Source organism: Armigeres subalbatus, chromosome 3, assembly GCF_024139115.2.
Source record: "Armigeres subalbatus isolate Guangzhou_Male chromosome 3, GZ_Asu_2, whole genome shotgun sequence".
Lineage (NCBI taxonomy): Eukaryota > Metazoa > Arthropoda > Insecta > Diptera > Culicidae > Armigeres > Armigeres subalbatus.
This window is the reverse complement of record NC_085141.1, coordinates 157,141,164-157,165,199: the sequence shown is the minus strand read 5'-3', so window position 1 is coordinate 157,165,199 and position 24,036 is coordinate 157,141,164. Positions and strand designations below refer to the sequence as shown.

Below are 24,036 nucleotides of genomic sequence, written 5' to 3'. Positions count from 1 at the left end.
GCTTCCATGTCTGTTCTTTGTGCTTAGACCCTCCATATCGTGCCCATCAACACCTGAGACGTACGGCTTTACTTTTTATCCGAGTGAAGCATATGACCGTGACTACATAGACTCCCCCTCCCTATAGTGAGTGGCACTGTGGCAGTCACACTTACAACTCAACCACCAGCGCCGTCAGTTCAAAACTTGAATGGATCAATTACGGCACCGGTCACGTCTTAATGCTCATCCGGGGAAGAAGTAATATTAGTGTGACATCCGTTGATAAAAAAGATTATCTCTGTATCTCCACAGTTGTCATAGAGGAAATTTCGCGTGTAACGAGATTAGTAGTCACATACTTGATTCATCTTAATAAGATGAAAAATATAATTAGGGATTTTGGCATTAATTTTCTTATAAGTAAGGAAGTTTGATGATATTACCGCTACCATTTTAAAGAATCTGGTTTGTTATTTTTGTTTGTTCACGTTATATTCTGATTTTGATTTTGAATATTATACACATCCTACAACTAGAACATGCTTTTATTGGTTTGCCTTTTCGAAACTGAACGACTGGTAGCCTTTTCTAGCTTATCCCGTGCCATATGGTCTACGGCTTAAGTAGGCTCACCACCATGTTTGTATGTGTGTATCGGCTTTATTGTTTGTGTTTGCTCAATTTAATAGGTTGAATTCAATTACATTTTTCTTCGTTTTAATTTCTTCTAATGTTTGAGTTTTTCAGCATCTCTAGCTTGTTGTATTTTCGTTATTACCCTTTCAATTAGATGTATATGCAGTAATAGTAGTTTGTAATTATAGTATAGGTATATACGTGAGTGTGTGTGTCTGTCTGTCCATGTGTATGTGAAAACCTTTTTCGCTAACATCTTTCAACCATTGAAGGTATTCGAGACGAACACGAATCGAGGGTAACACGTTTTTATAATCTAATGCCTGCTCAGTAACTTATAACGTACATTATACATTCACATAGTTTCTTAAGACTTTTGTTTACGTTTATTTTAATATCCGTTCACATTTCAATTGGTTTCAGTTACACGATAATTAGTTTTGTTGTTTGTTTTCACCTTCACTGTTTATTGTCAACTTTTCCCGCATCATTAATTGTAATCAGAATTCGGGTTTGCTCGGTGAAACTGATCCATTTTGTGTGCTGATTTAATTTAACGGAAAACCACCGAAATCATTTAGTTGATTAGTTTCGTTAAATTTTCGTTTAGAGAGAGAGACAGTTCATTTCGATTGCATAAAAGTGAATTATTGGGTAAATTAACATTTTAAGTTTTTTTAATTGAAAAATGGATTGCTTTCTATTTCCGTTTTTTTTGCTTGTTCGAATAATGGATAACTAACAGTATGGCACATCCAATGCGCATAAAATTTAGATTAGAACACAAAAAAAGCATCAAGCAATTATATTTTTCACCAAATAATTTAAAAATGGGATTTACTAAATGAGATATAAAACGACAGAAAATGATAGACGACAATACCTTCAGAAAATCTATGGAACTCTAGTCGAAACACGAGTTGCAACGTGAACGCAATGCAGCGCACCGTGAGGATAATTTGTGCTTTTACAATATATCGAACTGAACTGTGACTGCTCATGTTAATTCTCCGCAATAGAAAGTTTTATTTCCTATTTTTTTATTTCATTTTATTCGAGACAACACATAGAGATTCAAATTCCTCATTAAACACCGAGATGTACGTAAACTCCAGGTATCGGTTCGTTTTTAATGTTATTCGGATTGCACCTGAAAACATCAAGATGCGGTTAAACAACACAGTCGTTTCCTTAAGACGTCGTTTGCAAACAGGGCTTTGGATAGATGCGATGGTAATTTCCGCTACTATTTGTCGTCCTGAGGCAGTTTCATTACACTCTTCCACTACTTACTAGTTCTGTTGTCAATGTGTGTTTGTGTGTAGGTAGGTTTAATCGATTCTACTATTTCCACTCAGAAAAGGAGAGTATCAGATCTGCGCATTTCTTAGGTTCAACTAATTGAAGGCTTCCTAAACAATTATTTTATCATAATACCACTTGGCTCGGCGCTTTCCTTGTTTTAGAGAACGCCTGAACGTAAACAACGCTGTTCGGTTAATTTGTTTTAAATTAAAAAATATTCGCCTTATAACGTAGCAGCTACCACAACTAAAATTACAATCACAAATCTTCGATTCGGTGTCCTCCTACTTTACTCGAATAAAAGCAACTGAAATTTCACAACATAACAGTTGCTGTCCGTCTTTTTTCGGGGGTGTGAGCGTTAAATATCAATATTTTTACTTACTTTCGAGAAATTATCCAACTATATGTATACATCCCTTTGCTAAAAACATGATTTGGTTCTCATCTTCTCTTAGTACAATTTGGAAACTGCTTTTCAACAGCGTAGAGCCTCGCTCGAAAGATTTTCCCTACCAGTTAACAACTAATAGTACAATCACCATAGCACGCTTATGCTGGTAACGGTCGCTGGAGTTCCGGTCCGTGACGTATGGCGTTTAAAATGTGTCGCATTCGCTTGTATGTATGTATTACAATGGGACGTAACTGTGATCTCTTTCTACAGGTTCATATCGGAACAGCTTAGATCGGTACATAGTTACCCTTGGGTTTGTAGAATAGCTGACCCTTGGCGATCCGTTTGGCGATTTCGCTCAGCAGCAAGCGCTTTTCCTTCTTGATTTTCTGCAGCACGCCTTTGTTTTCCTGGGCCCGCCGGGATAGGTATGGCAGCACTTCGTTTACTGGGCCATAGGGGATGTACTTGTACGCAGAGTAGCCGGCTTGACCTGTAACGGAAGAATAACATTATTTCTTAGATGAAAAAATAGGGGAAAGTGGGGCAAGATGACCACCCTCAGCTGTAATCACTGTAAAATCTTATTTGTCCATGATACACCTTTATGATGACCTGAGTAGTATCAATAAATATTGAATAATGACGTTTCAATATCTTATAGTGAGCAGATTTACTCGGGGCTTCCTTATTTCCAACTTTATTACTCTGTCGCAAATGCTGGGTAAAGCGTACCATTGGTACTTCGCGTGCCTGAAGGAATAAAATAGACCCCATTTTGCGGTCCTTAGCCTCTTACGTCTGGGGCGCTTAGGGGCGGTTGGGGGCGATTGATCTTCGTCCGAGTGCCAGCGAGGGACTCTAATCTAAACTGTGCACACCATGTTGCATCGTGTCAGCATCGAGAAGGCAGCCCCTTCAACGTGACTACAACAGCGCAGGAAGTGTTAGGCACTGCACAGCGACGCCACCGAAATAGTTGGTTTCCCGGACAGCACATGTCAGATAGAATCGGTTCCAGCAACTTATTTATGGCTAAATCTGGTCACAAACGAGTTGCAGTAATCTAAGTAGAACATGTGTGCTACTTAGGGCTAATGAGGAGTGCCAGCGAGTGACGGACGAGAAAAATGTTGCTAGGAGTCGAATGCTAGTGGCTCGTACCCGTTCTAACAGAGAGCGGTACATCAAGGGCAGAAGAGAAACGAATCCACTGCAGAAAAAAAGCAACACAAAGAGAGTGTGATAGCTGAAGCGCAGGAGAACATGGATAGAAACGATATGCGAAGGTTTTACACAACTTTCAATGGCGCGTGGCATAAGACTGCGCCAGTGCCCGCCATGTGCAATGACCTAGAGGAGAATTTGCTGACAGACAAGACTATGGTGGCAGCCAGGTGGAAGGAGCACTTCGAAGATTTGTTGTACGGTGGAAATGAAGGTGTATTAAGGAGCAGGATGGACATAGTTAGCGACGTTCAAGCTGTGGAACTACCAACGCTGAACGAAGTAAAGAAGACTCTAAACGAGCTGAAAAACTGTAAAGCTGCTGGGAAGGACGAGATCCCGGTCGAGCTTCTCAAACACGGAAATGAGCAGCTGTATCAATCAATCCACCACATTATTCAGAAAATATGGGAGGATGAAGAACTGCCTGCCGGCTGGTTGGATGGCCTCATATGCCTAATCTATAAGAAAGGGCACAGACTAGAGTGTGCCAAGTACAGAGGGATCACCCTTCTGAACTTGGCTTACACAATCCTTTCGCGAATCCTGTTTAACAGACTGAGACCGCTTGAGGAATCCTTCGTCGGCGTATACCAGGCAGGTTTTCGTGAGGGCCGATCAACGACGGATCAGATGTTTAGCCTGCGAATAATCCTTGATAAATTCCGGGAGTACAACTTGCAGATCCATCATCTGTTCATTGATTTCAAAGCAGCGCACGATTCAGTGAAGAGAAATGAGCTGTGGCAGATAATGTCCGAACATGGTTTTCCGGCGAAACTTGTTAGACTGATACGTGCAACGCTGGATGGCTCGAAATCAAGTATTCGGATTGCAGACGAAGTGTCAACCTCGTTTGTGACCTTAGACGGATTGAAGCAGGGTGATGCACTTTCGAATTAATTATTCAACATTGCACTCAAAGGCGCTGGCGAGATCTGGCAGAGGAACGGTACTATCATCACACGGTCGCATATGCTACTGGGCTTTGCGGACGACATCGACCTTATTGGAATCGATCGCAGAGCAGTAGTGGAGGCTTTTGTCCCACTGAAAAAGGGGATGGCGAGGATAGGCTTAACCATTAACTCTACCATATGTTGAATTCTCATTTCATAAGATTTTTCTTATGAGTTTTTCACATCAAGAGTTGTAATGAAAATCATAAGACAACTCACATGTTTATTTTTCTATAGAAAACTTATATGAACTTCATAAGACACACAAATTAATTTCATAACAGACCAATTAATTGTCATAAGAGGCACGATGAAAATGAAATCCGATTATTTTTCCATGCTTCATAAGATGAAGCTTATGATGTCCCTAAGATAGTTTAGTTGAGTGTAGGGGAAGATCTAGTGGTGTTGGTGCAGACTTGCAGAGGTAGTGCTTGGTGGGGATGTGTTTGAGGTTGTTGAAGAATTTGTTTACCTTGGAACGCTTGTGACATGTGACAATGACGTTTCCCGTGAAATGAAAAGACGTATTGCTGCTGCGAATAGGGCCTTTTACGGATTGGGTAACCAGCTTAGGTCCCGCAACATGCAGACGGAAACGAAGTTTGCTCTATACAAAACTCTGATTCTACCAGTGGCTCTTCATGGACATGATGCATGGACATTAAAAGAGGCGGACCGGAGAGCTTTCGAGGTTTTCGCGCGAAAAGTGCTGCGTACACTGTAATCTGGAAAAGTGACGTAACAGCCATTTTACAACATGCATGTTTTCCATTTTTCTGTTAATAAGCTCGATGAGTAGTACTCGTTAACACCATTTTTGGAAAATGGCGTATACGTCACTTTTCAGATTTCGGCAGTACAATACTCGGAGGGAAACTAGAAAATGATGTGTGGCGCAGACACATGAATCAAATGAGCTGTATCAAGTATACAAAGAAAAAATATTGTGAACCGCCTGCAGATCGTAGTGTGCCGCGTGCGACGGGCGGATGTGAAAAATTTCGACAGCTCGTTTTTTTTTTCGTTTTGGCTGATGGTACTATACCAGAAGAATAATGTTTCTCCTGATTGTTCACTTAGTATAACCGTGATGTTGACGCATGCCGAAGATGAAGATAACACCATACCACTGATGACCTGGTGCAGCGAGAAGGTTTAGCGAAAGAAACCCTCAGAGAGCTGTTTTAAATGTTAGAACATCCCAACATGGATCCTAACGAAGTTTCAATATCCATCGGGTCGATTGGACAGTAAACGTTCAAGTGTCTAATTAGTCAGATTTTGCATCCCTACAGCTTACCGGTGTGAAGTCGTTTACTATTTATTCTGACATAGACAGGAGAGCTTGTGCCGTCATAAAATTCAACTTGGTCCATGATTTTATGTCGCCAGAAATGAAGTCGGGGCCCTCCTTAGCCGTGTGGTAAGGCGCGCGGCTACAAAGCAAGACCATGCTGAGGGTGGCTGGGTTCGAAACCTCGCAGAAACCTCGCAGTTAATAACGGTAGAAGTGCTTAATGAACACTAAGCTGCGAGGCGGCTCTGTTCCAGTGTGGGGATGTAATGTCAATAAGAAGAAGAAGAAGAAGAAGCAATGAAGTCAACAGTAGTGGAGGAACTAAATCGGTGAGCACGTTCCAATTCTTTACTTTCTGATCGTTCATTTCATTGTGCTATAAACTTTAAATTTCATCTGAATGCCACTAAATACGTACAGGGCATCGTTTGCTGCTATTGTGGGAGTCCCAGATATTCGGTTCACGATTTAGTTAGCAACGGTGGCTCTTCTCGACCTTCTATTCCCTGAGTAGTACACCCAGGTTTTTTTTTACACGGTTTGGTTTTAGTCGTTTAAGACCTTCAGCATCAATGAAACAATGAGTTAACCCCACGAAAAAATTCACAAAAAATCAAAGAAAATTCAGGGGGTATTTGAAAAGTGGTAAAAAATCAGGTTACCCGAGAAATTAATGAATTCCAACCGTATAAAAAAAACCTGGGTGTAGTACAAATAAAGGCGTCCTTGTTACGTTTTGCTGTACCTGTTATGAACAACTAGTACATCCCATTCCCTCCACTCGCTGTCTTGTTTCAGAAGTGAATCCCTTTTGTAGTACTAGGCTTCGTAACAAAAAGGGCACCATTACGGAGCATGCGATCTGATCAAATTATTCGTAGTACTACTTGACCAACACCCCCAGCCAGGTGAGGGGTAGAGGATGAATCCCACACACACAAAAAAATATTGTGAACCGCCTTCGGGGGTGACAATGGGTCATCGCTCTCACCGGCGATCTGGAAGTCGTAGAGCAAAATTGTTCAAAAAGATCTCTTATATTTTAGTCTTCTTGCCCTCAGATACATTCAATCTATTCTACAAGCATTCTAAGTAGTTGAAACAGTGACCCATTTCCACCCCCATTTGACCGTATGAAATACGGCAGACTTCAGTGGGCTGGTCACTTAGTGCAAATGTCTGAAGAAAGAATATTCGAAAACAATATTCAACAGAGAAACCAGATAGGGACCGGTGACTTCATGGAAGGCCACGAACACGCTGGCTGCACGCGATGGAATCGGACCTGGGGACCCTAAACGTTCGGGTAAACTGGAGGAACATCACCCAAGACCGACGATTATGGAGCTCTACAATACGCCAGGCATATCGCTGTATCCAACCAGGTATCTAGGTAGGTATGGACCCTTATCGTTAAGAAAATACGAGAGGAATATTAACTATCTAACACTTACCGAGTGGGAAAGTAATGTAGTCACACATGCCCAACAGCTGGCCGAAGCAGATGACCTTGTCCTCTGGGTGAATACCAATTTCATCCATTTTCTTAATGGCAAACCTCACCGTGTCCTCATTGTGCGAAGCCACCATGATGGCAATTTTCTTTGGATCCTCCTTAACGTCTTTGAGGATCTAAAAATAGTAAAAAACCCATATCATTATTCTCGAAGCCTTCCTCCTAGTTTTCGGCAGCTCAATCTTACTCGGATTCTCCTCAAACATTCGGTCAGCGTCTTGTGGTACATCTCCGTAGTCGCTTCGAACGATGGATTCGTTGGATCTTCGTAACCTAGGGCGGCGGCACGTGCCCGTTCCTGTTCGATGTACGCTCCCCGTACCAGCTTCGCCCCGAAATAGAAGTTCTGTCGCTTGGCTTGCTCCAAATCGGTACATACCTAAAATGCATTCGAATGTTATATATGAAATGTTAGTCAGATTAAAATATACTCCGAGCATACCTCTCTGTAGGTATTTTTCAGATAGCACTGATACGTATTGAACACAATTGCCTTCTCGGTGTTGTACTTTCGCATCATCTCCAACGTGATTCGGGAAATGGCCGGTTGGAAGTAGGTCTGCTCGGCGTCAATCATTATACGCACATCCAAGTCTTGAGCGGTCTGTAAATATGGGAACAAAAAGCATAGGAATATGTTCTGTACCGAGAAATCTTAGCGATAAAACTGACCTTGACAATTGTGTTCAACCGTCTGATCATGTTGCGGAACATTTCTTCCTCTTTGGGTGGGATCTGTGAGATCAATCGACGCATCTGTCCGGTAACTGGATCGGGTACTCGGAACGTTTCGCTCAATTCGCAGTCTTCGTTAATGATTCCCGACCAGGGGAACAAGTGTAGAATACTGAAAACAGCCTTACCAGTGAAAGATGCCCATCAAAGACGCAACTGAGGACGACTTACCCATCTTTGTCAGAGGTTACTTTTTCCAAGAATTTCTTCACCTCGTTCTTGTCGGTCACTTTGCTCAGGTATCGTTCGAGATCTTGGATAGTTTTGTGATGTGTTAGGACGTTGCCGGTGTCGCCAGCCAGTTCCATCATGTAGTTACGAGCTTGCATGATGACCTCTGACAGTTGGAGCTGTTTTTAAGGTGGAACATTTCTATTGTTAATCTGATAAGAGACATCAGATTTGAGTACTTACCAACAGTTGAGGCCTGCCGAGTGCAGTCAGCTTGATGGCGGTAATACCAGTTCCGAAGGTGGCACCTGCAATCAATAAAATGAAAGAATTTTAATCTGATTCGTTTTATTACTTTAATATCAATATTAGTAACTTGAACAAAATAATATTTCATCATTTTCATTGCATAACAGATTGAAAAATTGGTTTTAAATCCCCCACTGAGACATTGCCGCCTCGCTGCCTGCTTAGTGTTCATTCAACACTTTCACAGTTATTAATCGCGAGGTTTCTAAGCCGAGTAACCATTTTTGCATTCGTATATCGTGAGGCTAACACACGATGATACTTTTATCCAAACCCAAAATTGCCTAGACTAGCACCGGAAATTGAGGCACAAGGCTAGGAGTAAAGCACAAGGCTATGAAATGATTTCTCAGGAGGTGTGCTGTTGGTCCTAGCCATCACTATCCTGTAAGCATCCCCCCATGGAGTATTATTAACCATCCTACACAGCTCTTCAAAGCAGGGTCGCTTACTACATTTGATGTCGTAGTTCAGAGCTCTGCTCGCTGTTAGGAACACCCGGCGTCTTTCTATCTTGTTCGCCTCGGTTCTAGCACGTCGCAACCTTCGTTTAGCTCTTAGACAGGTTCTGCGATGATCAGCTATCGTGCTCATCCACCAGTGCACCAGTTTGCGGTTGCCAGTAGACATAGTCCTCCTATGTCTACGTCACATGCTCGATGTTCTGTTACGTCACATGCTCGTGTTAGAACATCGGATAACTTATCACCACTAAGGTCTAGAGTCCGATTTTCCCACTGTAGTGATTATTCCAGCAGTTTTTGGTTGAACTGCAAGGTACGCCATCCTAGATAAGCTTTACTGACCCGCCTTGTGATTCTGATGAGGATATAGCTGACCAAAAAACGTATTTCCTGCTGGTCACTGGCAGTATACCTTTCGTGAACCCTTCATTAAGGTTCCACCGTCCATCCCGCGCTGCAAAAGGTCACATCTATGCATGACTCGCCATTCGGGCCTCTGAACGTTGACGCTTGGCCCTTGTTCAACAGGGCCACGTTCAGTATCGCTAGAGACTCTAGCAGGATATGACCTCTAGCGTTAGCGAACCGAGAGGCCCTTTCCACTGTCCACGCGTTGAAGTCACCTGCTACAACTAACGGTTTAGGACTAGTTAGTCTCACTACAAATTTATCTAACACCCTAATATACTGCTCTATGCTCCATCTAGGAGGACAGTAACAGCTACAAAATTAAACTCCGTTTACCTTTGCTATAACAAAACCCTCATCATCAGGAGATGACACTATCTTCTGGGTGGGGTACTTCCCGCAAGTCCTGATAGTCACTATTCCGGACTTATCCGCAACCCAATTGCTATATTTAGGAGGGATGCGGTACGGGTACTTCTGGGGAACAACTTTTGTATACAGGTTGGTTGCTTGTTGGACTTTTGATTTTGCAACAAGAAAGGAATTATAATGTTAGCATATAAGGGAGCATCCAAAAATTACGTAACGCTTTGAGGGGGAGGCGGGGGGTAGTTGCCCGAAGTTTGACAATCCTTACAAAAAATTTCTATAATTCATACAAAACGTGTGACATATGGAAAATGGCCAATTTTTGCGTTACTAAATTAAATCTTCCCAAATATTTTAGGTGGAAAGGATAAGCAAATATTTATAAACTTTTCGAATGAATATTTCTCTGTTTAGAACACAAATTATTACATAAATTAGTACTTCAATAGAAACAAATTTTTACTTTCTGATTAATTTACTCACCCGCACAAAGCAAAACAAAATTTTGATGACCGGCCGATCGTTATGCTTACTGAAGAAAATACGAACGGTAGGGTGACCATATGAAATTTTTCCAAAGGAGGACAATCGTAGCGAAAAAGGAGGACATTTGGTTAAAAAGGAGGACATAAAAAACATCGATCGATTTTTGGTTTTTAAGATGATTAAAAATATTATATTTGGAGTTTTGCACACTAATGTTTATTGGAAGAAGTTTTTGTAAGAACCAGCAAGTAACCTAGCAAACAAGAGATCGTATAATATTGCGAATAAGTGCACAAAGTGGAGACCATATACGTACACTTTGAATGAACTCAAATAAAGGCATGTGCCTATATCACCTCCACCTTACACTTATTCGCTAGCACATGCAACTTTGTTTTAGCTGAGAGATACGACATCTTCTTCTACTTTATTAACATTACATCTCCAGATGAAATATTCCCAACTGTCATTATAGCACATTATAGTCTACATCACTTTCCAATTATAAACTGCCAGCATATTTTTTGTAATGGTAAGATTTTAGCTTCAACTAATTTTGAAATCAATTGTGAACAGAATTTTAACAAGAACAGCTCATCGCATACAATTCTGAAAATTTGTCAAGATAACTGACTGAACATTAGGTTCTATAAGGACGGAACACAGGACCAGTGAAATTTGTTTCTTGAATGCCATTAAGAATCATAATTTAAGTACATGCCTTGTACATGAGAATGATATTGTTAACTGTATCACCAAGTTCTTAACTGAACTGAAATTTGAAAATGTTCAGATTTAGACTAAAGAAACTCAACTGTTCAGATTAGTTCAGATTTCTATTCTATTCTAGGCAAGGCATAGGGACTGCTCTTTGTCGCACATATTCAAGAAACGTACTGTGCGACGCGTTTCAAAGGCAATTCGATGGGTGCTTACTCGTAGAAAATTTTGAGAAGCATTTGCATTTTTCCTAATCCATTTTCAAATCCAATCCAATCTAATTCAATACCTATTTTTCTGATATCTTCGACATCTGTGTTACTGTAACTCAAGCATTTAATTTCCGATATTAACATTGATTTTATTCAAAAACTTAAAGGAATATGTTTCATATTAGAATGCAAAACACCATAATATGTGCAACGAATCATTTTCTAAGGGATCTCTGTTGCAGTAACTAGAATTACTACAGAAGAAAGTTATTTTTTTAAATATCCAAAAAGGAGGACATTTTAGCGCAAAAGGAGGACATCTGATTTTTAATGAAAAAGGAGGACATGTCCTCCTTTAGGATACCATATGGTCACCCTAACGAACGGACGCGACGCGATACAAATTTTCACTTTCTGATAAATTTATGGGGCCCTTCTTGACCGTGCGGTAAGACGCGCGGCTTCAAAGCAAGACCATGCTGAGGGTGGCTGGGTTCGATTCCCGGTGCCGGTATAGGCAATTTTCGGATTGGAAATTGTCTCGACTTCCCTGGACATAAGAGTATCATCGTGCTAGCCTCATGATATACGAATGCAAAAATGGTAACCTGGCTTAGAAACCTCGCAGTTAATAACTGTGGAAGAGCTTAATGAACACTAAGCTGCGAGGCGGCTCTGTCCCAGTGTGGGGATGTAATTCCAATAAGAAGAAGAAGAAGAAGAAGATAAATTTACTCACCCGCACAAAGCAGGACAAAATTTCGACGACCGGCCGATCGGGATTGGCCATACACCCTGAACAAATGTCACTTTCGCAGAACACCAGGAACCTGTTACAAATTGGCCAGAGAGTCTTACAATCCTCAAAATGTATCTTTAATAAAAATCCTACATTCATCGTCTTGAGAAAACATGAATTTTGACACCCATATATGCATGGTTCCAGATGGTGCCAAAACCGGCCCCTCCTGGAACGCCCATGGAACCTGCTGTAAGGGTGGCAGTGGACCCTATCATTCTGGAAATGTTTCTGTTATCATCGTCTCGCAAATCCATGAAGTCAGATACTCATATTTGATTTATTCCAATCTGTTATCATTTCACCATGTTCCCGGTACCGTTTTAACGGAAATGGCCATGTCTCTGCATAGTTTAGATGGATTCTCGATCTACAGCCACGATTGGTCGCCGTATTAGTTCTAGTTTTTTGAGAAAGCATAAAACATGATGAAAGTAAACGTCACATAAAATGACAAGCAATGAAAAAAATGCATTTTGAACATACCCTCGGAAAACCCGGAACATCTCCGGTGGTCAAGGACCAATCTCAGGTTTTGAAGAAGGACAGTATACTAGAAAAGTGTCCGCTTCTGATAGTCCTAGTTTTATTAAAATCGGATTATTATACGCAAAGTTATGTTGATTTGAATTTCGACATAATTTTACCTATCTCAACCTTTTTGTCTAACCCCTGTATATATTAACTGTCAAAGTTTGAGTCAAGTGCCCTGCGGTGTTTTGCTAGTGGTAGATAGCAATTTGGTAGATAGATTACCCTTCTCACTATTGCAAAGATGCAAACCTTAGAGGATACCCATTTTCATCACGATGAATACAAAAATGATCAATTACCTGAAAAGCGAGCTTCAAAACAATGATAAAAATACAGTATCAACGGGTAACTTTTTGATAGAATTGTTTGTTCTTGTAAGGTCTTATGATGGTTCGAAACTTAAATTTTTAAAAGATTGAACGTCTTCAGTATATCATACTGGACTTGACTAGTACTAGTACTCGAACTGTACTAAACTCGTCTTATGACCAATAACATCATTCTACTGAACAAAGCCTATAAATATAATAAATTGAGTGTGAGATCGCAAAGTGACCGACCACACACTCAGTTTTTAATTCTGCAGCTCGGCAAAAATCCGCACAGCCGTCTGCCCAGCAAAATAAAAACTGATATCCCGGCAAAAATTACGTTTGTTAGCTGGTTTTCGGCAAATTATTTGCTGATTTTCAGCAACTTTGACAGAAATCTCGGCAAAAACATGTTTGCTGGGGCACGGCTGTGCGAAACTCGGTGAAAGTTTAACATTTTGCTGAGATCCCGGTAAAAAAAATTAAGTGTGCAGACCTTACGCAAGACTCATTGACAGGAACGATTTTGGAACTTCTTGGCGGGATTTTGAGGAATAATCTACAACTCTTCAGAACTCATCACGACAAGTATTTGGCAGAGATAATAGCAAAAATGATTGTTGCTAAATTTTGTAAAATTGTGTACTGTGTTTAAACAACATGGAGCATGCTAAAGGTGGGACTTAAACTCAATCTGGTTTAGTAAATTTCCAAGACAAAAATTATCACCACTTCCTAAGGGCATATTAATTATTCGTGCTAAACATATGGTATGTGACTGATTAAATGGTAACTGGACTTAGAAACCTTGTAGTTACTAACTGTGGAAGTGCTAATGAATACTAAGCTGCGAGGCGGCATTGTTCCAGTTGTGGGAAGCGATATCCCCCAAGCAACGAAACGCCACATTTAGGGGAAAGTGGGGCAAGGCCGCCATACGGGACAAAATTGCAAAAAGTGATTGTAGCATAAGTAGGGGAGACTGGGTAGACTTGATTCCCTTTTCTGATTTCCGATGTATCACAGCCAAAAATAAATAAACATACGCGATATATAGTATTTAACTTTACTGATGTATGACAGTCCTTAAATTAATGTTGTTATTGATACACAATCGATTTTTTGGAGTGCTGTCAAAAATCGACTTTTAAAATATTCGGGGGGAATTGATCCCTCTCCAAGGACTTGCTTTGATAAAACTAGAAAGGTGCGCTCAGATTTTTTTAATATTTTCCCTTCAAAATACACGGAATTTTCGAATTGCTGTGCGTATACGTGAACGATTTTTATTATTGAATTCGACAGCACATGCAGTTTTAAAATTTGAGGAGACTTGATCCCCTTTCTATGATATCTACGCAATAAATAATTTTTCCTGAGAATCCTTCATCAAATCTGTCAAATCTACAAAAAGTTAAAAGTCTGAGAATAGATTTATATTTTTTTGATTTTTTTTGCCAAATTTTTGTATGGGTGACTAATGAGGGATCAAGTGTCCCCATATTGAGGCAATAACTTCAAATCCAAATATCCTAAAACTTTGACATTTTCATCAGTACAGATCATTAAGCATATTTATGGCTTTGTTCTGTGAAAAAACGAAAGCATTTGGTCATTGTTATGAAAAGTTGTTCAAATTTTGCTTGGCAAATAAAAAAATCTTTGGGAAGGTCAAAACATACAAACCGCCGTGCAGAATAGATAAAGTTGTCAATCCAAAAAATAACTCACCACATAAAGGTCATTTGTCTAGACGTCTAGAGGATCTATACTAAAAAATACGCTAGAACAAAACTACTTTAGGGCTCGATAAAACAGGGGGTGATCAAGTCTCCCCGGGGATCAAGTCTATCCACTTCATATTATTAAAACGAGAAAAGAGAAGATGGAAAGGTTAATGAAACCGGTAAACATATTTTTTCAACCTGAACAACTCTTGAATTATTCGTTTGAAGTTGGTTGAGTGGGAATTCAATTTTTCTTATAATTTCAAAATCACTTAATTTATGGCTTTACAGTCGACTCTCTACATCTCGATGTTCTATATCTCGATATCTCTCCCAGTGTCGATGGTTTTCACGGTCCCTTCAACCCACATTCATTTTTGCTTTCTAGGGAGCGGGACCATTTGGGCAGCACCCCCTATTCCCGTCTGCAACGTTAATAATTCGACCGCGTTCCAACCAAATGGCTTGATTTTCTGTACATCGCTAGATATCGACAGGAACTAACCATGTACAAAGAAACAAGTAATTTGGTTGTAATGCGCTCGAGTAATGATCGTTGTGGACGGGAATAGGAGGTGCTGCCCAAATGGTTCTCTACCCTATGTCTCGATTACCTCCCTGGTCCTGTGTCCTGGTCAAAATTTGTTCAGGGCTCACTCTCCCTATGTCGATATATTCAAATTTTGAGACTACTAGACCATCCTTGGACAATAACAAAACCATTAAAAATAAAGATATTACTTTTGTTTTCTTTTTCATGGCAACGAGCATTTTTCGATCTAGTACCCATTTCAACGCTTCTTCCATTCTTCGAAATCTCCCTACCTCGATGGTCCCTTCAATATCGAGATGTGAAGAGTCGACTGTATATCTCAAATTATTCGTTTAATTGAAATAATAGTTTACCCACACTAATAATCGGATGAGATTTGAAGAAAATATAAGCAGTAGAAGAAAACCTAGAAAATTTGTTGGCCTGGGGTAATACTGCCAATTATGGTAGAAACTTCTTCTTCTTATTGGCATTACATCCCCACACTGGGATAGAGCCGCCTCGCAGTTTAGTGTTCATTAAGCACTTCCACAGTTATTAACTGCGAGGTTTCTAAGCCAAGTTACCATTTTTACATTCGTATATCATGAGGCTAACACGATGATACTTTTATGCCCAGGAAAGTCGAGACAATTTCCAATCCGAAAATTGCCTAGACCGGCATCGGGAATCGAACCCAGCCACCCTCAGCATGGTTTTGCTTTGTAGCCGCGCGTCTTACCGCACGGCTAAGGAGGGCCCCATGGTAGAAACTTAGTTATATAGAAAACTCCCTGACAATAATAGAACAAAGCTGTCATTTCCCCTACGTAACTTTATGCATCTTAATCAATTGTTGTATTTTAAATAGCTAAGAAAAATAGAGTATTAGTGGTTTTGAAAGTGCATAACAATCTCCTTCATGCATTTAATGAAAGATAATTTGATAATTGAGTAATGATGTATTCATTCGCAGAAATATAAACGATAGCAAATCTACACAGCTATGTGTTTTAAAACGAATTTACAAAGAGAATGAGAAGTTCCACATGCCAATATGCCACCCACATTCTATGGAAAAGAAAATTGCATCCATAGTCAAAACACCAAGACATAGAAATGCGGAAAAATCGATAATCGGCGTAACTCGATTCGTACACATACAAACTCTTGGAATTATTTTTGCCTTGCTACAATGTAGAACAGCGAGTGTTCTTTCCACGAACAGACACCCAACATCACACGGCCCGTGACGTCAATGAAGACGTGGAGGAGTCACCGAAGGGAAAACTATGTGGGACGAGCCCCCAGCACTCAGCAGCAGTTGGTGAGAAAATAATCACCCGCGTGCAAAACGGTGCTGCTCGGGTGTTCGGGCATGTTCTATTTAGAGACCGAATCGACTGCTGGTCGATCACACTCACACGTGACGACGAACTTTGCCAAAACCATTCTCAACCAAGTCGGGAAAAAACCGGAATGAGTGTGTCGACCCCGAAATAGTCGATTCACTTTGCGTCAAATTGTGATGAATGTGCGAGTGTCTCTATAAAGAAAATTGATCACGTGTTCCCGGTAGCTTGACGTATCCAACGTGGTGAACGGTGTTCCCTGAGGGAGATTTTCTCTAAGATCTTTTTACAGTTCTTAGTTACGATTTTTTTTTTTAGATTTTGCATATCTTCACAAAGTTAGTGTATTGTATTAGCTTTGAGCTTAGCTTAGACTTACTGTATGTATATATCAATGGTTACTACTTCGTGATTAATCAGAACTGAAGTGAATAGAGACTATGCTGCCGTGAATCGCAAGTCTGTCCCATCTGTATATGAATCCCATATACATATGTGACTGACTTGCGATTCACGCCAGTATGATACACAACCTATTTTGTATATGATTTCACAGTTGACTTAACAACCATTGCACTGTCGCATGTATTAAATCGAAATATTTGAATAAGTTAGAGTCAAACATAGTAAATTTAAAACATTTTAACCCGTAAGCATTTAAATGAGGTTTGTAGCAAGCAACGTATCGATGTTGCAGTGATTGAATTACGCGTAATGAGTCAAACTCGCTGAACTTGATACGTTGATACGCCAATTATGAAGTCAAGGGCAGCCTTCTCGAAGTACACGTTACAGCAGCTCGCAAACCACAAATTTAAATCTAGATCAAAGTAGATCAATACCGGTGCCGGCCAAGTGTATAGTTTTTGTTGCTACTAGAGACCAGGAATACCTCTACATCCCATAGTTGAATTCCGTCGGTCATGCTGATGAGACGTACAGTTATTTTCAGGGTTTGAATCCAAAGGAGAATGAGAAAATCTCTCACTTATCATGTCTGTATACACTCTCGATAGGTAGAGAAACCGCGACAGACGTTTTTCGGTAGCTGTTACGATAATGAACTGACTCGGGGGGCTACAACCCATGATAAATTTCTTTTAATAAGCCCCAATTACGGGGGGGGGGGGCCTGTTCTGATGATGCATTTTAAAGCGCTATTCTCATTGCGTCCGGGGGCGTCACCGGGGTTGTCATAAAAATTTCTTGCCAACTTTCTTGTTTTGATATAAAATATCAGTTTCTAGATGTTGTTTTTTTAATTGTGAAAAAACGGTTGCCCTATGCGAGTATCCTCCTTCACTGGACTCGATTCTGAGCCAATCGCTTCCAGTCGCCCTGAACGTTTAGCGCCATAAGGTCTTCTTTTCAACTTAGTGTTCTATAAGCATTTCCTCAGCTATTAATCGAAAAATTTCCTATGCCTGCCATTGCATGAGTTTACATCTTGTGTGGCAAACAAAACAAAAACTATATCCAGACCTTTATATACCTGGTGTAACTCGTGATTCATGCGACGTCGTAAGATGCATTTCTCCTGTTTATCGTCGTTGTCCGCAGCACCTTACGGTCGAATAGCTCGAAAGCTTTCCGATCAGCCTCCTTTAACTTCCATGTTTCATGGCCGTATAAAGCCATCGGAAGAATCAGCGCAAATTTAGCAAATTACAATACTTACGATGCTTCAAATTGACTTCTTGAGTTCCGATATATGGTCTTTGGTCAACGGAGCGGTTTACGAGGCTGCGACTGTATTTCTGACATTGAATAGCTCCATGGGACATCATTATCTAGATATTCTTAATAATCAACAAGAAGATGTGTGATGTAGTCACCATTCTTATGGATTAGATTATCTTCATGGGATGTTATAACAATTTTATGGACACTTAAAAGTATTATCAGGGCTTCTGGAACTTGAGGGAATTCGAGAAAGAAATTCCCAAAGGAATTGAAGTCGATCCAATACCGAATATTGCACTCGTAAACGCAGCTAGGTGAAGTCATCACATTTCTCTAGAATTGATGGAGAAATCCATCAATTTCTTGAGAGAGGGATTTATGAACAACTTTTCATTAGAATTATTGTAGGTATTCCCAGAGAAATTTGCAAAGGAATTCTCGGAGGTGTTCCTGAACAAATTCCAAAATTTATTTCCCATTCCCATTCATTCCTGAAGAAACTTCCGGAAAAATTCCCGAAGGAGCTTCCGGAAAAAATCCTAATGGAACTTCCGGAGCAATTCCCGAAAGAACTTTCGTAAGAATTTCTAGAGGAACTTCCGGAGGAATTCTTAGAAAAACTTTCGGAGGAACTTCCGGAAGAATACCTAGAGGTACTTCCGGAGGAATTCATCGAGGAACTTCCGGATGCATTCCTGGAAGAACTTCCGGAGAAATTCCTGGAGGAACTTCGGGAGGAATTCCTGGAGGAACTTCCAGATAAATTCCTATAGAGGAACTTCCGAAGAAACTTCCGGAGGAATGTTCGAAGGAGCTTCCGGAGGAATGTTCAAAGGAACTTCCGGAGGAATGTTCGAAGGAACTTCCGGAGGAATGTTCGAAGGAACTTACGGAGGAATTCCCGACGGAACTTCCGGAGGAATTCCCGAAGGAACTTCCGGAGGAATTCGCAAAGGAACTTCTGGAGGAATTCCCAAAGGAACTTCTGGAGGAATTCCCAAAGGAACTTCCGGAGGAATTCTCGAAGGAACTTCCGGAGGAATTCCCGAAGGAACTTCCGGAGGAATTCCCGAAGGAACTTCCGGAGGAATTCCCGAAGGAACTTCCGGAGGAATTCCCGAAGGAACTTCCGGAGGAATTCCCGAAGGAACTTCCGGAGGAATTCCTGAAGGAACTTCCGGAGGAATTCCCGAAGGAACTTCCGGAGGAATTCCCGAAGGAACTTCGGGAGGAATTCGCAAAGGAACTTCTGGAGGAATTCCCAAAGGAACTTCTGGAGGAATTCCCAAAGGAACTTCCGGAGGAATTCTCGAAGGAACTTGGGGATGAATTCCCGAAGGAACTTCGGGAGGAATTGAAGGAACTTCCGGAGGAATTCCCGAAGGAACTTCCGGAGGAATTCCCGAAGGAACTTCCGGAGGAATTCCCGAAGGAACTTCCGGAGGAATTCCTGAAGGAACTTCCGGAGGAATTCCCGAAGGAACTTCCGGAGGAATTCCCGAAGGAACTTCCGGAGGAATTTTCGAAGGAACTTCCGGAGGAATTCCCGAAGGAACTTACGGAGGAATTCCCGAAGGAACTTACGGAGGAATTCCCGAAGGAACTTCCGGAGTAATTCCCGAAGGAACTTACGGAGGAATCCCCGAAAGAACTTACGGAGGAATTCCCAAAGGAACTTCCGGAGGAATTCCCAAAGGAACTTCCGGAGGAATTGGCAAAGGAACTTCTGGAGGAATTCCCAAAGGAACTTCCGGAGGAATTCCCGAAGGAACTTCCGGAGGAATTACCGACGGAATTTCCGGAGGAATTCCCGAAGGAACTTCCGGAGGAATTCCCGAAGGAACTTCCGGAGGAATTCCCGAAGAAACTTCCGGAGGAATTCCCGAAGGAACTTCCAGAGGAATTCCCAAAGGAACTTCTGGAGGAATTCCCGAAGGAACTTCCGGAGGAATTCCCGAAGGAACTTCCGGAGGAATTCCCGAAGGAACTTCCGGAGGAATTCCCGAAGGAACTTCCGGAGGAATTACCGACGGAACTTACGGAGGAATTACCGACGGAACTTCCGGAGGAATTCCCGAAGGAACTGGAGGAAATACCTGTGGAAATCATTAAGCGACTTCCGGAGGAATTTTTGGAGGAACTACTAAGCACATGGAGGACTTCCCGGTGAAATTAATCAAGGTATTCCCAGACGAATTTGCAAAAGAATTCTCGGAGGAATTCGCAAAGGAATTGCTGGAGGAATCTTTGAAGGAATTTCGGAAGGAATTCATGAAAGAATTTCCAAAGGAATTCTTAAAGGAATTTCCAGAGGAAGTCCTGGAGGAATTCCCAGGGGAAATCCAGGACGAGTTTCCAAAAGAATTCCAGAAGGAATTCCTGGAAGAATTCTTGGAGGAATTTCAGGAGAAATTCACAGATAAATTTCCAGATAAGTTCTCAAAAGAATTCCCAGAAGATTTAAAAAAAAAATCCAGAGAAAATCATGGAGGAATTCCATTAAAAATCCCGGAGAAATTCCCAGAAAAATTCTCAAAAAAAATTTGGAGGAATTCCCAGAGGAAAAATTCCCGAAAGAATTCCAAATTCTTAAAAAAAATTCTCCTGGAATTAATTCCAAAGTAATTCTCAAAAGAATTCCCGTATAGAAATTCTCAAAGAAATTGCCGGATGAATTCTCAAAAGAAATGCCGAACGAGTTCTAAAAATAATAATTAAACCGTGAAAATATTCAAAAGAATTGTTCAAGGAACCTTCAAAGGAGTTCCCAGATAAATTCTCGATAGAAATCCTAAAGGAATTGCCGGAGGCTTTTGCTAAGGGATTCCTGGTGGAATGGAAATTATACCAAAGACCGAAATTTGCTCGGACTTCTTTCAAAAGATTTCCTGAGAAATTGCTGGAGGAATTTCCGGATGGGTTTATGGAGAACTCCCCGTGGAATTAGGGGAGGTATTCCTAAATGAATTTCCAAAAAAATCCCAGTAGAATTTCCAAAGGAATGCCTAGAGGAATTCATGGGGGAATTGACGGAGTATTTCCCATATGGGAATGGCAGGGAATTTATCCAGGAGTTACAATCCTCCAGAAATTCGCTTTGAAATTCATCTAGGAATCTCTCCGGAAATTATTCCAGGATTTGTTCCGGGATTTTTTCCAGCAGTTCCTAAGTAACTCATTCGATGAAATTTCCAAAGGAACTATCAAAGAAATTCCACGTGGAATTTCCGAAGTAATTCATAAAAGAACATTAATGCAAATTAATGCAAATTCGACCAATAATGGAATCTATCTTCCTCAAGTGCCATTTTAATCTACGTATTAATATCATTTTCTTATTGTATTTATAAGGCACGAGAAAGGCAGCGTCTCCGTTAGATGAATTAATAATGGTATTTTGTTTTGCTTAGTTTAGTTTGACGTTTCTATCAAACATCATACTGTTGTGTTCAGTTTGCCCGGCCGGGATATCCCGGTGCAATGTGAACTGGCAAAAATTCCAGCATAAAAACGTAAGCTTTCTGAACCCGGCCCCGGCTCGGCACGGGCGCAATGAGAATAGGCCTTAACTTGTTTTACACAGCTGTACGAAAAAAAATATGGTCCCCAACATAAAATGAGCGAGAACAAAGAGTTTTATCAAACCTCATAGGTGGGGGCCACCTATCAGAATCAGTTTTTTTCCAACTTGTATGCAAGTGCGATAGTTTTGTTTTCATGGCTTGTTATGATTCGAAGAGGTTTTTGCGTCTCTCTTTTAACGTTGTTCATTATCTATTGAGAGCGATTTTTGCAAACCCTGTGTTTTGCTTCCTTTTTTTCGTTCGTTTAACAAAACTCGTATTTTTTTAATTTCACACATATATTAAATGAACTGATTCCAAAATTTGATGATTGTAGCTTGTAAATTTAATTTTGGTGGCTTGTTGAAGTTAATGCTGTAAAGCATCTCCCGAACAAATTTGTATGGAAAAAGAAAATTTGACTGAACGATCTGGTATCATGTATTGAAACCTATTTTTGGTCTACTTTCAGGTGGTTAGTGTGGTGATTTGCTCCTAGCTGCTCCAAAGCTGGAAATTGACTGCTTAAATGTTAGAATGAGGACGCTGTTAATGCTTCAGACCTTAAGACATGCGCCTCCAGAAGTACTCGAGTAGCATAGTATATGTTGGATAACAATTCTAACCTCAAAATGAATTTAGCGTCAAAAAATTACTTCGAGCAACATATTAGGTTTTGTCCGACATTTGGATGGAGACCCGCCACTGTGTGACGTTGGCAAAGTGCATACATTTTTGAAGAGCGAAATAAATTTGAAACTCGCAGACGTTAAAAGCATCCCGCTTCACAATATACGCAATTGTATATTCATTGAAATTGTAGACAATTGTATAGTACAACGCTACGAAAAAGCGCATAACATAAAGTGAGTTTTTATTGGAACCATTTGTTTGAGAAACTGCATATGTGACATTTCTGGCTTAAATGAGATTTTTATATATTCTGAATCTTTGTAAAAAATACAAATTCTGGCAAAGAACACGAAAGAAAAAATATTTGTTCAGGAATGTATGAACATTCTTTCGTGTGTTTGAGAAACTACATATGTAATACGTATATGCACTTTGAAAAGCAATTACGGGGTACTGCTTGCAGATTTCGCACTGGAAGTGCTCCAGGGTGTATAATTTTGACATACCTATTTATCTGTCTCGAAGACATCGAAAGATTCGGTGCCAATTTGTTCAAAAACAGTTTTTGTTGTTTTCTCGAAATAAATGTAAATGTGTAAAATAGATATGTGCAGTTTCTTAATTAAACAATTGATTTATGTAATGAGAAGAGTTTCAAGATTCCCGCGCATGCGGATAGTGAGGCAGTAACCTTTCACACCACACGGGTCTATCGACGAATTTATTTGGTGATGTGACATCAATGCAAACTGAACGTTAAAAGCCGGCGTTCCCAACGGTTCCAAATGGAGGCCCAAACAGCCTATAACGTCCTTCATCACCTTCGGGACAGAAGTTATCTTGATGACTTATCCGAAATCTTGCAGACTGTGTTCTAGGCTAGTACATCTACAGCAGAATTGTTCGGAAATTACCGTGCCGAATACGATCGAAACTACAATAGCACAACCGAAGCAGCACATATGTTCCGCTTGGTTTACTGCAACTCATATATGACCAGATTTGGTATCCCGACTAAGGGCCCGTACACATATTACGTAAACACTTATGGGGGGAGGGGGGGTCCGTCATTTTCTTACGCACCGTATAAATTTAAAAAAATCATTTGTATGAAAAAAATCTTACATGGGGGGGGGGGGAGGTTCGATGACGATGAAGATGACGACGATAAAGCATCAGCATCGAGCTCAACGAAAGAATCTGATTTCATCGAAGCGACAAACAATGGTGACTATCGAAGCCAATAGCAATTTTAAACAATAAAGTTTGCGTGGAGCAGTGTGCCACGCCCAGTCTATTGCCCATTTTAACAATAGAAGTGATAAAATGTTGTAATTAATGATATGGAAATATATCATCTTCCAAATAATATCATCTTCCAAACTTGGACGTACATGTTCATGATAGCATTAGAGGCGAAAGTATAGAATTGATAGTTCCGTTTTAGGATACGGCAGGCATGAAGAATGTTTTTATAGAAGTCGATTTGAAAGCGAGCGGAGGGCAATATTTGTGATGGCACATATCACACGACCTTCCTTCTGCCAAGCTCCCGTATGAAGGGGGAGGGAAGAATATCAGTGTGGAATCTGATATATCTTCACTGGCAAAAGGAAGGTGGTTTGACTTGCTCATATGCCATCGCGTGCGGAAGGATTTGCTATCGACGAGTACTGTCTCCAAATTTCTAATATGACATCAGCATT

The 24,036-nt window shown here is 40.6% G+C and overlaps 1 protein-coding gene across 4 annotated transcripts in view; it reads right to left on the bottom strand.

Moving 5' to 3' along the window:
- Positions 1–1,641: 1,641 nt before the first annotated feature.
- The window catches only part of LOC134220288 (proline dehydrogenase 1, mitochondrial), a 95,505-nt gene continuing 73,110 nt past the window's right edge, over positions 1,642–24,036 (bottom strand). For all 4 annotated transcript variants that reach the window (XM_062699302.1, XM_062699305.1, XM_062699301.1 and 1 more), the window contains 7 exons: positions 8,472–8,536; positions 8,229–8,407; positions 7,995–8,169; positions 7,765–7,926; positions 7,510–7,701; positions 7,261–7,438; positions 1,642–2,813 (listed from right to left, as the gene is read on the bottom strand). In XM_062699302.1, the coding sequence (XP_062555286.1) occupies positions 2,608–2,813; positions 7,261–7,438; positions 7,510–7,701; positions 7,765–7,926; positions 7,995–8,169; positions 8,229–8,407; positions 8,472–8,536 (1,157 nt within the window). In that variant the 3' untranslated portion in view covers positions 1,642–2,607. The remainder of the gene's footprint in view (positions 2,814–7,260; positions 7,439–7,509; positions 7,702–7,764; positions 7,927–7,994; positions 8,170–8,228; positions 8,408–8,471; positions 8,537–24,036) is intronic.